We start from the raw sequence: 13321 nt of genomic DNA, 5'->3' as shown, positions 1-13321 counted from the left end.
TTTTGCGTCCCTCATTACCAAGGATAAACTCTTGTCGTCTAGGCATTGCACCAGCTCTGCATATGCCTGTCCGTTCTTGGTCTCGTCTTCTGCGAGGGCTTCTTCGTCTTCCCCGTCTATCTTCGGGTCCTCCGTGATGACTTCTCCGAGGCTGCGTAACTCCATGTGCACGAGGAACCTCGTTTCCCATAGCTCATAGTTTTTCTCTTCGCCGTCGAATAAAAGTCTAAACCATCTTTGGCCTGCATGACTGGGCCCATAACCTGTTGCGTTAGACATTTCACTATTCACCGGAGAAAAACACACACAACCGCCATCATCTCTTTGATCGGGGAACTAAGGGCCCTTACATAGTCGACGCGAGCAACGCGCTTAAACGACGCGAGTGATGCGAGCGACGCGCTTCCTTTCATAGTCTACACAGCATACGCGAACGTCGCGGGCAATGCATGACATGCAATACACCACTCACGCCATGGTGGGCAGCAGAGTCACCGGTGTTTTCGCGGGTGATGTTCCAGGTGACGTTCCGATCAAAGTGGCTACGGAAGAAGAGTGATGAAGCGCAGAGATAGACGGTGGTATGTGCGCCCTTTAAATACCACACGAGATCAGGATGGGGAATTTGTTTCTCTGGTGCTTCCAATGCGAAGCATGGACAAGGAGAGGCATTTCCAGTATTTTCGGATGTCGGCGCCAAAGTTTGATGATCTCCTTTCGCGGGTCATCCGATATCTTCCCGACTCTCACCAAAACCGGCCCTTGTCAGGGAGCAGCTGGCAGATTATTTTTTGTCAGATGCTGGCGTGTTTCCCCACCAGTACAATGTGCTACGATTGGGTATGCGCACTGACCAATAAATGTATATACATTGGTCACTTGGAAGCATGACTTTTGATTCATTAGTTATCATGTTACACAAGTTACCTAATTTGGTTTACGTCAAACTCATTAATTCATATCCATATAAAATGTTTATAATACAACGAGCTATTGCCTTGAATGAATTATTTAAGTGTATTTAAGTGTAGGCCTATAGCCAAAGCTATAGCGCATAATGTCCACAGAAATTATATGGTAGGCAACATTATTAGAGAAAAGGGGTTTATTTATCAAATACAGAAAATAGTCCCACCATACACGCACACATTTTTCATTCACTACACACTCACGCTTTCAAATTTCATTCACTCAAAGAGGCTACTGAACTTATGTTTCACACAGAACATGAACATTTATGTTTCACATAGAACGTGAACACAAAACATTGCGTAATTAATTCAAATAGAAACAAATAGAAAACTAAAACAAATAAGGCCAGTAATAGAACGAATATCGGGTGACAAGAAGATCATTAAAATGGCTCACAATCCCGCATCAGCTGTTTGATGTCGCGTATCAAAATAGCACTTTGACCCTGTGGAAGGGTTTGCATAAATTGGCACAGATAATTAGTAAAAGAGACGTCAAGTCATTCTTATCACGTTCCCGCATCCTCTCATATGTTCTTCTGTAAATATAACCTATAGTAGTAATAATAGGGCTGTAACGATACACAAATTCACGATTCGGTTTGTATCACGATTTTTGACCCACGGTTCGATACATCCCACGATTCGCGTGTGTCTAGTGAAGAAGCGAACGAGTCCGGTAGAATAAAGTACCCATCCTGTCAATAATCGGTGGCCGCTTCATTCCGACCTATAAGCAGACAAACTGCCAGTCAAATCACACAAAACAATAGAGACAGGATCACACAGGCAATTTTTTTCACGCTTGGCCCACTCTGGATAAATGTCGTTCATATCGCATATGAGGACTTCGACGGCTGTGGAGAAATGCAATCCTCCGTAGCCACGGAGAGCTGTGATCACAGAGAGGGCATCTCGTCACATATTTACGGCATCGATAGGAGGGGGCGCTGTCAGCAGACTATTATTTAGACAAATTATTAGCAAATTTCAATCGGACAATTTGACCGAAGAGTTAGAAAGGGCATATCGCGCTTCTGCCTTCTCACACCGCGAGACAGGTTCGTGGCTTTGAGTAGGCCTATCGCGATTTTCGGTTTGATACGCGTATCGTTACAGCCCTTAGTAATAATGTACAATATTTGCAGTATCGCCCCCACCGACAACGCATGGTATTGCATGGATCGGCGCGTCGCGTATGAAAAATTTGGAGGACGCGTTTTGCTACGCGTCGACGCATAATGGCGGCCGAAGCGTCGCGTCGCGTAGCCTTTTGGACGCGTATGCGTAGCGATGCGTCGACTATGTAAGGGCCCTAACACGGACCGTTTATTCTGCGCATGATCACATGACATTAAACAGTGCACGCAGGCACGCATGCTCATATAATGAAGTCTCTTTGTAGGCTATTTAACATGGCTTTGCACCTGCATTTATATTCACTAATATACTTAACAAGTTGGAAGGAATCTGTTTCTTAAGCAATAACATTGAACTGTTAGGCCTACATACGTTTACTATGTTACTATGGTATTATATGGAGCAATCTTACATATTTATGAAGTTTCCAGATCAATAAAGTTCTATCTCTTTTTATTTGAACTGCCTGTATGTCCTCTTGATTATAGTATTACAGTGTGTACCTTGGTTATCAGCTATCATAGAATGGTGTCAATGTGGTATTGGCATATATATTCCAGAATTTGAAAAAGGATATGGATATAGAGTGGGTGACTTTATCAGTATACTCAATCGAGATGGCCACAATAATAACCGCTCTTAGATAGGTTGTAGATACTAAGTTGGTGACAATGTGGTATTGGCATATATATTCCAGAATTTGAAAAAGGATATGGATATAGAGTGGGTGACTTTATCAGTATACTCAATCGAGATGGCCACAATAATAACCGCTCTTATGCTACGGCCACACCAACCGCGTTGCTCGCGGTGGATACCGCGAGTACCGCGCCTAACCTGACGCTTGATCGGTGTGTGGTGGTTCAACGCTTCCACCGCGTCACCGCGCCACCGCAGCTAGATGAGTCCATGTCCATGCAAGTGAACGGAGCGTTCCCTCTTCGTCATAACTATCAAACCAAACATCCTTCACATTCACTGAGCAAAAATTATGAAATTAAAATGCACATTTCTCGCTAAAAATGTTTCCATAAACGCATTTAATGGCGTAACTATGTAACTATTTCCACCCAGAATAAAGAAAGATGTCGGCCGTGGCTGCGCTGGAGTCCGAGGTAGGAAACCCAAACGCCGCGTTTGGGTGCATGATAGAGCTTAGATCGGGTTAGATTAAATAATCTCGGATATAAATAACACTAATCGGGTTAAATAACTTCACATGGTGTGTCTGGTGTGTTTCCAGCATTCGTAGTGTTGATCAGCAGAGAAATAGTCCGCCAAGACGTTGAGGTTGCTGAGCAACCAGAGACTCTGTCCATGCAAGTGAACGGAGCGTTCCCTCTTCGTCATAACTATCAAACCAAACATCCTTCACATTCACAGAGCGAACATTCTGAAAGTAAAATGCACATTTCTCGCTAGAAATGCTTCCATAAACGCATGTAATGGCGTAACTATGTCACTATTTCCACCCAGAATAAAGAAAGATGTCGGCCGTATGCTTCTGTGCAAGCTCACTACTCTCTGCCAGTGACGTCGGGTCAAGCTCCACGCTGATTGGCTACCGTGGCTAGCCCCCAACGCAACGCTTCACCGCGTGTACCGCGCCTAGACCAATGGTTCCCTATGCAAAAATGCCGATTTTCAACGCCCCTACTGCGAGCAACGCGGTTGGTGTGGCCGTACCTTTAGATCAGGGGTACTCAAGTAGAAATGATGAGGGGCCACAAATTTTTTTTTCAGTGACTCAAGGGGCCATTTATTGGGACCATGTACGTCCGATAACGTATCATAACATAACGTATGTATAACATTTACAACATTTTATAACATAACATTTCCTTTTTATTAAAAACAAAAATATTTCCTAAAATAAAAATATAATTTTAATTTGGGCATATATTAAAAAAAATAACTAAATAAAACCAAACATAACCCTGTTCAAGATAAAAAAACAAAAAAAACAAAAAGCCTTCAGACAGCCCATTTTTGTGCTTTGTTTAACAAACGATTTCACATTTCTCACATGACCCCTTTAATGGGAGAATTGGCCTCTGCTTTCTTTGGCCAATGCTTCAAACCTGGGCTGATATGGTGTGATTGCCAGGGAGACACACTGATGCACGTGCTCGTTGGTTAGGCGACTCCGGTACTGATTTTTGATGAAGTTCATTTTTGAGAATGCAGATTCACATCTGTATGTGGATCCAAACATTGTAAGGATGTGCACTGCCATCCTATTCAGCAGTTGACATATTAAGCACAGAGGGCGAGTGCTGGACGGTGGTAGAAAGAACGCAAACCTTTCTGTCCACTCTGGTTGGAACTGGCGGTTTTCGCTGTCCAGTTTTCTTTCTGGGGCAAATTTGGAGCATGCCATTACGGCTCCGGTCGGTATACGTGTGACTGACTGCTGCTGAGATGGACTGTCTGCCTCGAGTTTGGGAGGGCTGGAGCGGTGTGTGGGCTGGAGTGCTATCTGTTTATCGTTGCAACCCCCAGCCTCGTATTGAGATCGCGGCGCGCGGTTTCAAAATAAGAGCACCCAGCACGATTATTATTATTATATATATATTTTTTTATAATTAAAAAAACTTTTCAAAACAGCTCGAGGGCCATTAATAGACACCCCGCGGGCCACAAAAGGCCCGCGGGCCGCTACTTGAGTATGGCTGCTTTAGATGGTTGTAGATACTAAGTTTTATAACAGATAATTCAATACGTGAAGATTTGGTGATAGAGGTAAAGCATCTTCTTTTAAATATTATAAGCCTTGGTTTAGTTATTCAGTTCTGTTGGATTCCAGCCCACCATGGAATATATGGCAATGAAATTGCTGATAAATTAGCTAAAAGATACTAACCTAATTAGAAGAATTTAACCTTAAGTATATATATTTTTTATTTTTTATTTTTATTTATTCATTTCTTTTGTTTGTTTGTTTTATTTTGTTTATTTTGTTTCGTTAGTTTGGTTTTTTCTTTGAATTCATTTTTATGATTTAAAGTATCATTTGCCAACGTCCTTGTCACAAACTCCTGTGTAGTAGTCCAGTAGGTGGCGGTATATGGGGAAAAACTATGATCCTCCACTAAACTAGAAGAAGAAGATCATCTCTGCATCCGGTACGTCACGGACTAGGTCACGTGTCTTGGCCCCATAACGCGGAAGCAAATCGCTCCTGTATGTTACCCTGCGCCACTGAGCAGTATGTATAGGAATGAATGGGCGGCCATTTTCCAGTCTGTGGTCCATCCTTTATTATGTCCATGGCTCGAAGAGTAGTTGGGCGGCGCGGCGAGGAACGCTGCCGCGCAGCTAGTCGGCGCCGGTGTGGGCTAGTACACCCGGAATAATGGGGGCAGAGTTTTTGACGCGCCGCTGCGGCGCCGGTGTGTGGAGGCCTTTAAAGCCTTGATTCCACCGGAGGCGTACGCGCCGCTGCGGCTGGACGGCTGCGCCGCGGTCACCGCTGCTGATCGCTTCCACTCTAATCAATGAGACCATTTCCACCGCAGCGCTATCTTTCCGTCCAATTCTATTTTTGCCGCGAGCCACTGCTAAACCGCGTCAATTTCGACAGAGCAGGTCGAGCCGGGCAGGAAGTGAAAAGTAAAAGCCATAGAGCATCCGGTCAATTTTCAAAATAAAACACAATACTCAGCTCATGTAACTTCACATCAACATTATTACGTCATGACCGGTGGCACCAGGTCAGCAGTCAATCAATCAAAGGGTCTCAGAGGGTCGGCAACATGGACGACGAGAGACTCATTGTCGAAGTTCAGCAACATGAAGTCATTTATGTACCAAATCATCCTTTTTATAAGGAAAATGTCAGAAAGGACAAAGCGTGGCATTTAATTGCAATAGTTTTTGGAGTGGAAGGTGAGTACATTAGGTTTAGGATTATCGCGTGATCTCGTGATCTCGCGTGAATACGGCTGGCTCGCAAGGCAGTGCTACGCTGCAGTTACGAGCCCGGTAGGAATGGACGCAGGGCAGAGGACGCAGCCGTTCCGCGGCGCGTACGCGTCCGGTGGAATCCCGGTGTTACGCTCGCAACCAAACCTGGTCGGGAGCAGCTTTTCAGCGAGTCTACCCGGAGATCGGCTACTTATATCGGCGTGCGCAGCTTCCTAGCCCCTCCTCCGATAATGGCGTCACCATTTGTGGGTGTTCCCATGGACCTCGACGCACTTATCGTACAGGCCTCTCTCCGGAGACAGAGGGTTTTTCGGGACAGAACCGATCCCTTAGCATTGTCTGACGATATTCTTTATGAGAGATACAGATTCGGCATTTATTTAAGGCATTTATTTAATGGTCAAGATATTATTAATCAATGGCGTAAATATCGACGGTGCAACCGGTGCAGCTGCCGGGGTTGCCCCCCCCGTCAACAACTCAGCGCAAGGCAGGCACCCAAATTAAAAAGTTTAGGCGCACCTGTGCACCCAAGGAAAAAGTTAGTCTGGAGCCCTGCCTCTACTTAGCGCAGCGTAGGAAAATAAACTGTATGGCTGTAAACTACATTTCTTCCCAGTTTGCTTTCTGTCTATTCTATCTCCAGTGCAGTAACTCTTAATAGATACTTACAGTTTCATCCCAAAAGGGTTTGATCAATGCGTGGTGATGTGTGTTGGTCTTGGACCAATTGCAATATAAGTACAAATAAAAAGTTTCTACTCCATGCAAGCATTGAAAAAAATTAAATCAATAGCAGAGATTTTTTTTTTTTATCCATTAACAAATGTTGGAAGTAAGTCAGAGTTGGGATGGCTGAGGGAAGGTCTATATGACCTCATATGAAATTCTTTGCAATATTTATGGTTGTATTAATTGGAATTGCCACATTTGAAAACAGCTGTAGAATGTTTTACACTACAGACAGCAAAGTTGAACATCAACATGCTCGTGCTGTAAGTCAAAGCAGCATAGTAGCCCACCATAATCAGCAGTGGACAGTTCACACACAGAAAGCTGGTTTATTCTTAATCAGTAGATGATTTATTGTTGACCGAGGCCACAGCCTTGTTACGGGGAGACAATAGAACAAGACACTTGAACTCTTTAACACAGACAGACAGACAGACAGACAGACAGACAGACAGACAGACAGCAGCTAGGACCCAAATGCAAATGAGAAGAAGGACACTGTGGATACGTCTCAGCAGGAGATTTATTCCCTTGGCAAAACAAAACAAACACTACAGCCAACATGGCTTCAACTGGGGGGTTCTGCTGCTTGGCTTTGGGGCTATATAAATAAGATATTCTTTCGCCTAGCTATGCTTTCTGCGTTTGCGATACACAGAAAATACATTGGAAGTTCTAAAATGTAATTAAATATTGATTCTCTATAGTGTGAGTAAATTGAGGTAAACCCCTGCTGCTGTGAGGATTGTGGCTTCCATTAAAATATTGTTTGAAGTCGGAAAAGAATAGGGAAATGTGTAGACTATTGTCAAAGTCAAATGAGGTTTGAGTTTGGTCCTCTGTGTGTACATGTGTACATCCCACATGTGTAACTCTGACTACCCTCACAGCCACTGATCATTGACGGTTATAAGTTTGACCTGAGGATCTACGTGCTGGTGACCTCCTGCGACCCCTTCCACATCTTCATCTACAAGGAAGGACTGGCCCGCTTCTGCACCAGTCAATACTGCCAGCCTGCTAAGACTAATATGGTAAGAAATCTGGAATTGAGATGCCCCGTCTCAACAGAAACATGGGAATAGATATTCATTAAATTGATTAGCACCTTTAATGTTTGAGCCTTTGCTAAAGATATATGTTTTAAAAAAAAAGAAGAGATGTTTGTGTGTGTGCGTGTCGCCTGGAGGTATGTGTGTGTGTATGTGTCTGTGTGTGTGTATGTGCTCAGGTGTGTGTGTGTGTGTTTGTGCTCAGGTGTACGTGTGGGTGTGTGTGTGTGTGTTTGTGCTCAGGTGTGCGTGTGTGTGTGTGTGCTCAGATGTGTGGGTGTTTGTGTGTATGTGTGTGTGTGTGTGTGTGTGTGTGAGCAGCAGTTTTATGTACTCTGCAGTGAGTACTGACCTTGGCTTTAACTGGTTTTCTGTCATATCTGGGACAAGATGTTCTGTTCCCTATATAAGTCCCAGCTCAGGTATGAACCCCCAGTCACGCATCACTATAACAGCTCCAAGTTATCCCATCCTGACAGTTATTTGCATTAATGTGTACTTCTTTTCCACTGGATTACTACAGTCAAGGCCCAAGTACAAGCTCTTTAACTGCTTAAAGGTATCAGCGATTCTAGGCTGAAACATAAATGATCACATTCATCTGATCTTTCCTCACGATCCGCTAGTTGCTCGCCCTAAAAGCAGGCCATCAAAAACCTGTGTCGCTGTAGGCTGCCTATGCTCCAAGATCGTACACAAAAACAAATGGTACTACCACCAACCACTCAAAACCAAATAAATAGTTCTCCAACCAATCACGACAAGGGGTGGGTGTTGTTGAGTTTTGCGCTGCGTTCATGATCCTTTTTAGGGTGCACTCACACTAGGCCATCTGGCCGTGGCCGTTTTCACACCTAACCGTGCTCAAATCTGCCAGTGTGAGTGTGGCCAGTCTGGCCAGGCCAGGCCAATTTGGCCACTTGGGAGAGGTGTGCTACTCCGGTACGGGCCGCTACGGTACAGATGCCAATGAGCCGACACGCGCACACGCACGGCTACGCAATCTGAGCTGGATGACGTATAGTCAATGCGACGACCACGGACATAATAAAGGTGACGAGCCTTCTTTCCCATTAAACGGTAAACATCGCGTCAAGCGGTTCAACTGTTCAAGTAGGTCTATCTGCAGCCGGAGCCACTTGCCAAACACGCCCATTGCTCTGCCAGACACGCCCATTGCTTTGCCAAACACGCCCATTGCTCTGCCAGACACGCCCATTGCTTTGCCAAACACGCCCATTGCTCTGCCAGACAAGCCCGTTGCTCTGCAGGTCAAGTCTATTTTCGGAAATGTAGGGGGATATAATGAGTGGCCCCACATCGAATGGCCTGACCGAAGATACGTCAGACAGAGAAAGGGCGCAAATTCGAGCCAAATATGTTACATGGTTGCTTGGGTTATAGACTTCAAGACCCCCCCCCCCTCTTTCTCCTTTAAGTTCGGCGCCGAACAACTCGGCCCATACCAAGTGTGACGGGATATTGTTGGTCAATGAAATGATTGAATAAATGTTCAACATGCATGCATGTAGCCTACTACTTTGACTTTCTAATGTTCTGGCGAAATTACCCAGGTTAAGTGTAAATATTAAGCATATATAAAGCACATACATGCCTTTTTTTAATAAATATCCTTAATAAATAAAGCGGTGCAGTAAGAATTAAATGACGCCGCAAGTAGCTCTAAGCACTGCTTATTAATATTAGACCAAACAAGACTCGTAATGGTAGGTAAAACAATACTTAATTAAAGCATGCAATTGTGTTGTAGAACAAAATAAAAAGAAAACGTATTATAGCGACCCTGGGACAGTTAAATAGTTTGTGTGTTATGCGTTGCATTGTATTTCGTTGTCCTTTATGCCAGTTGTTCTATGTGCATGTATTGTAATGTTCTTCTTGTCAATCAGCGTGGGGGCGAATCATTAGGTCAGCTGGGGAGGGCCTTGGAAGAACCGGAGGGTGGGGGCCTGCACATGAGTGAGACCGTGTTGGGGGTTGCCGGGGTAACCGGGGTTTGTTTTGGTGTGATTTCTGCCGTTGGTTACGGGTTTCAGTGACCTGGTTTTGGTTAATTAAAAGTTCCTTCAATTACTAATGACTCGACATCGTTATGTCACCGGCGAGGTCATTACAGTATGAAGTGCTTGCATGATATTGAAGCCTACAGCGATCATTAGTTAACGTGTGTGGCGGACGGTACCACCTTGTCATTTGTTTACCCAGGTGCCATAGCAACACCATTGCTACCTCTCATTGGCTGAATCTTTGAGAACGTTGTAGACTCAATCAATATAAGGTCGCGGGGAGACGAAGCTCTATTCGTTTGTATATTTTATTTACGTGACCATATTTTTGTTTAATGTTAAAAAAAAAGAATCAAAGAACCAGTTCTCTTGTTTTGGGGAACCAGTTCTTGTCGTTCACCTTCGGGATTTGTTCGTTGTGAACGAATCGGTCGCGACCGACTCATCCCTAATGGCCACCATAGAACGAGCAATGGGCGTGTTTGGCAATGGGCGTGTTTGCCAGAGCAATGGGCGTGTCTGGCAGAGCAATGGGCGTGTTTGGCAAGTGGCTCTGTCACGTTAAAATTGTGCCGGGGGCGAAAATTGTACCGGCCTACGTCATCAGTTGTTGACAACTTCACAACTGATTTGATTGGGTTGTCTGTTGCCGGGCAGGTTTCAAAAAACATTCGGCTCATGTTTCCAAAGACGAAATAACATAATACAGATAACGGATCGCTAGATAACACTTGTTTTTACTTTATATTTGTATTGTATTGAATTGTTTAATCGAATTTAGCTAGTAAACTGAGTGTTTAAAGCAGGTTTCAAAAACCATTTGCGCTTATGTTGCCGAACACCAATTAACATAATACAGATAACGGATCGCTAGATAACACTTGTTTTTACTTTATATTTGTATTGTATTGAATTGTTTAATCGAATTTAGCTAGTAAACTGAGTGTTTAAAGCAGGTTTCAAAAACCTGTCTTGTCACGCTCAATGAAGGAGTGCAGTGAACGAGCATGAAAGTTCGCGAATTTTTTAAGAACCTTCCTACGTCATTCGACGCGATCGCCCGTTGCCAGGCAACAGATGATCGCGTCGTCTGTTGCCAGGCAGGTTTGGAATTTGTCAACAACTGATGACGTAGGGCGGTACAATTTTCGCCCCCGGTACAATTTTAACGTGACAGCTCCGGCTGCAGATAGACCCTACTCCAACTGTTGGTGTGTTCTCTGTGTTGTTGTCCATTGTTGTTAAAACTCTGACTGGCGGTGTCATGCCAAATTTTGTCACCCAGCCAAATTTGTACCGGCTGCCAAATTTGTACCGGCCTACGTCATCAGTTGTTAACAAATTCCAAACCTGCCTGGCAACAGACGACGCGATCGTCTGTTGCCTGGCAACGGGCGATCGCGTCGAATGACGTAGGAAGGTTCTTGAACATTCACGAACTTTCATGCTCGTTCATTGCACTCCTTCATTAAGCGTGACAAGACAGGTTTTTGAAACCTGCTTTAAACACTCAGTTTACTAGCTAAATTCGATTAAACAATTCAATACAATACAAATATAAAGTAAAAACAAGTGTTATCTAGCGATCCGTTATCTGTATTATGTTATTTGGTGTTCGGCAACATAAGCGCGAATGGTTTTTGAAACCTGCTTTAAACACTCAGTTTACTAGCTAAATTCGATTAAACAATTCAATACAATCCAAATATAAAGTAAAAACAAGTGTTATCTAGCGATCCGTTATCTGTATTATGTTATTTCGTCTTTGGAAACATGAGCCGAATGTTTTTTGAAACCTGCCCGGCAACGGACAACCCAATCAAATCAGTTGTCAAGTTGTCAACAACTGATGACGTAGGCCGGTACAAATTTGGCAGCCGGTACAAATTTGGCATGACAGCGGCAGACTTTATTATGGTCCATGCAGTGGACGCTTGGTGATGACGTGTTACGACGTGATGACGTATGTACAAGAGCCTTCCGTGGCCAGGCCACAGCTGCGACGGCCAACGGCCACGGCCAGATGGCCTAGTGTGAATGCACCCTTACTGAATGCAGGAAACACGGAAGGGGAGTAGCGAGCTGGCTCTATTTGTTTGGGATCTCGCTTGAAATATCAACAGAGGTAACGTCACCCAACATCGCTGATACATCCTTTAAAAGTGGTCCACCAAAATATGTAATTTTGGGTGCACTCACACTAGGCCATCTGGCCGTGGCCGTTGGCCGTTTTCACACCTTACCGTGCTCAAATGGCCCCATTGTTCTCTGGCCTGCACTCACACTAGGCCATCTGGCCGTGGCCGTTGGGCGTCGCAACTGTGGCCTGGCCACGGTAGGCTCTTGTACATACGTCATCACGTCGTAAGTAATACGTCATCACCAAGCGTCCGCTGCATGGACCATATAAAGTCTGCCGCCAGTCAGAGTTCTAACAACAATGGACAACAACACACAGAACACAGTTCGCACTTTGCTGAGTCTGTTGCTTATTTGGATATATGTTTACGTTTAATGGGAAAGAAGGCTCGTCGCCTTTATTATGTCCGTGGTCGTCGCATGGACTATGCGTCACCCAGCTCAGGTTGCGTAGCCGTGCGTGTGCGCGTGTCGGCTCATTAGCATCTGAACCGTAGCGACCCGTGCCGTAGCAGCACACCTCTCCCAAGCTGCCAAATTGGCCCGGCCTGGCCAGACTGGCCACACTCACACTGGCAGATTTGAGCACGGTTAGGTGCTAAAACGGCCACGGCCACGGCCAGATGGCCTCGTGTGAGTGCACCCTTACTTCTTATTATGTTATTAAGGGTTATCAAGGTGTGCAATAAGCGTCATACAATTATATTCATTGAAATCCATTGCTATGTCACGTAATTTCGCTCCGTCGATTTCCTTCTATTACTTCAAGTTCATTGAATAAGTCAATTCTATTTTCCCATCTGGCTACATAGCCAAGCAGGGGACCGATTACCGAACACTCCTTTGTCCGAGCTGGAGTACTCACATTATGGCCACGGTGCTTGGGTACGCCATATCTGAATTTTAGGAAGTGCAATCTACACAAACAGCTCAGTCTTTCCAAGACGTATTATCTTAGCTTATTAGCTGAGTATTAATAGCTCTGTATTTTTTTTAGCAGATACATCCCTCTGTAAGTTGTTTTGGATACTTTACACTTTTAGATCCTAATCACTACAAACCACTTTGTACATACAATATTTAACTCCTTTTTTGCCAACGCACATTTTTATCATTGAATAAAAGCGATGATAGTTGAATAATAGTAACACCTAAAAGCTTGGAGATTTATGGCTCAGTTGCAATAGAAGCAGTGTGCACCCCCTCCTCCACCCCCCTTCTGTCTCCGTCTCCAGGAGAACATCTGCATGCATCTAACCAACTACGCCATAAACAAGCGCAGTGAGAACTTTGTGCGTGATGAAAATGCAGGAAGCAAAAGGTAAAGGTTTTT

General features: G+C 44.4%; 1 protein-coding gene across 6 annotated transcripts in view; it reads left to right on the top strand.

Annotated features, from left to right (window-relative positions):
- The window catches only part of ttll6 (tubulin tyrosine ligase-like family, member 6), a 63180-nt gene that overhangs the window by 23855 nt on the left and 26004 nt on the right, over positions 1 to 13321 (top strand). For all 6 annotated transcript variants that reach the window (XM_060072672.1, XM_060072663.1, XM_060072654.1 and 3 more), the window contains 2 exons: positions 7661 to 7804; positions 13224 to 13309. In XM_060072672.1, coding sequence (XP_059928655.1) covers positions 7661 to 7804; positions 13224 to 13309 — 230 coding nt within the window. The remainder of the gene's footprint in view (positions 1 to 7660; positions 7805 to 13223; positions 13310 to 13321) is intronic.

Source organism: Gadus macrocephalus, chromosome 2 (genome assembly GCF_031168955.1).
Source record: "Gadus macrocephalus chromosome 2, ASM3116895v1".
Taxonomy (NCBI): Eukaryota; Metazoa; Chordata; class Actinopteri; order Gadiformes; family Gadidae; genus Gadus; species Gadus macrocephalus.
Note: the sequence above shows the minus strand (reverse complement) of the source record. Positions and strands in the feature narration are given on the sequence as shown.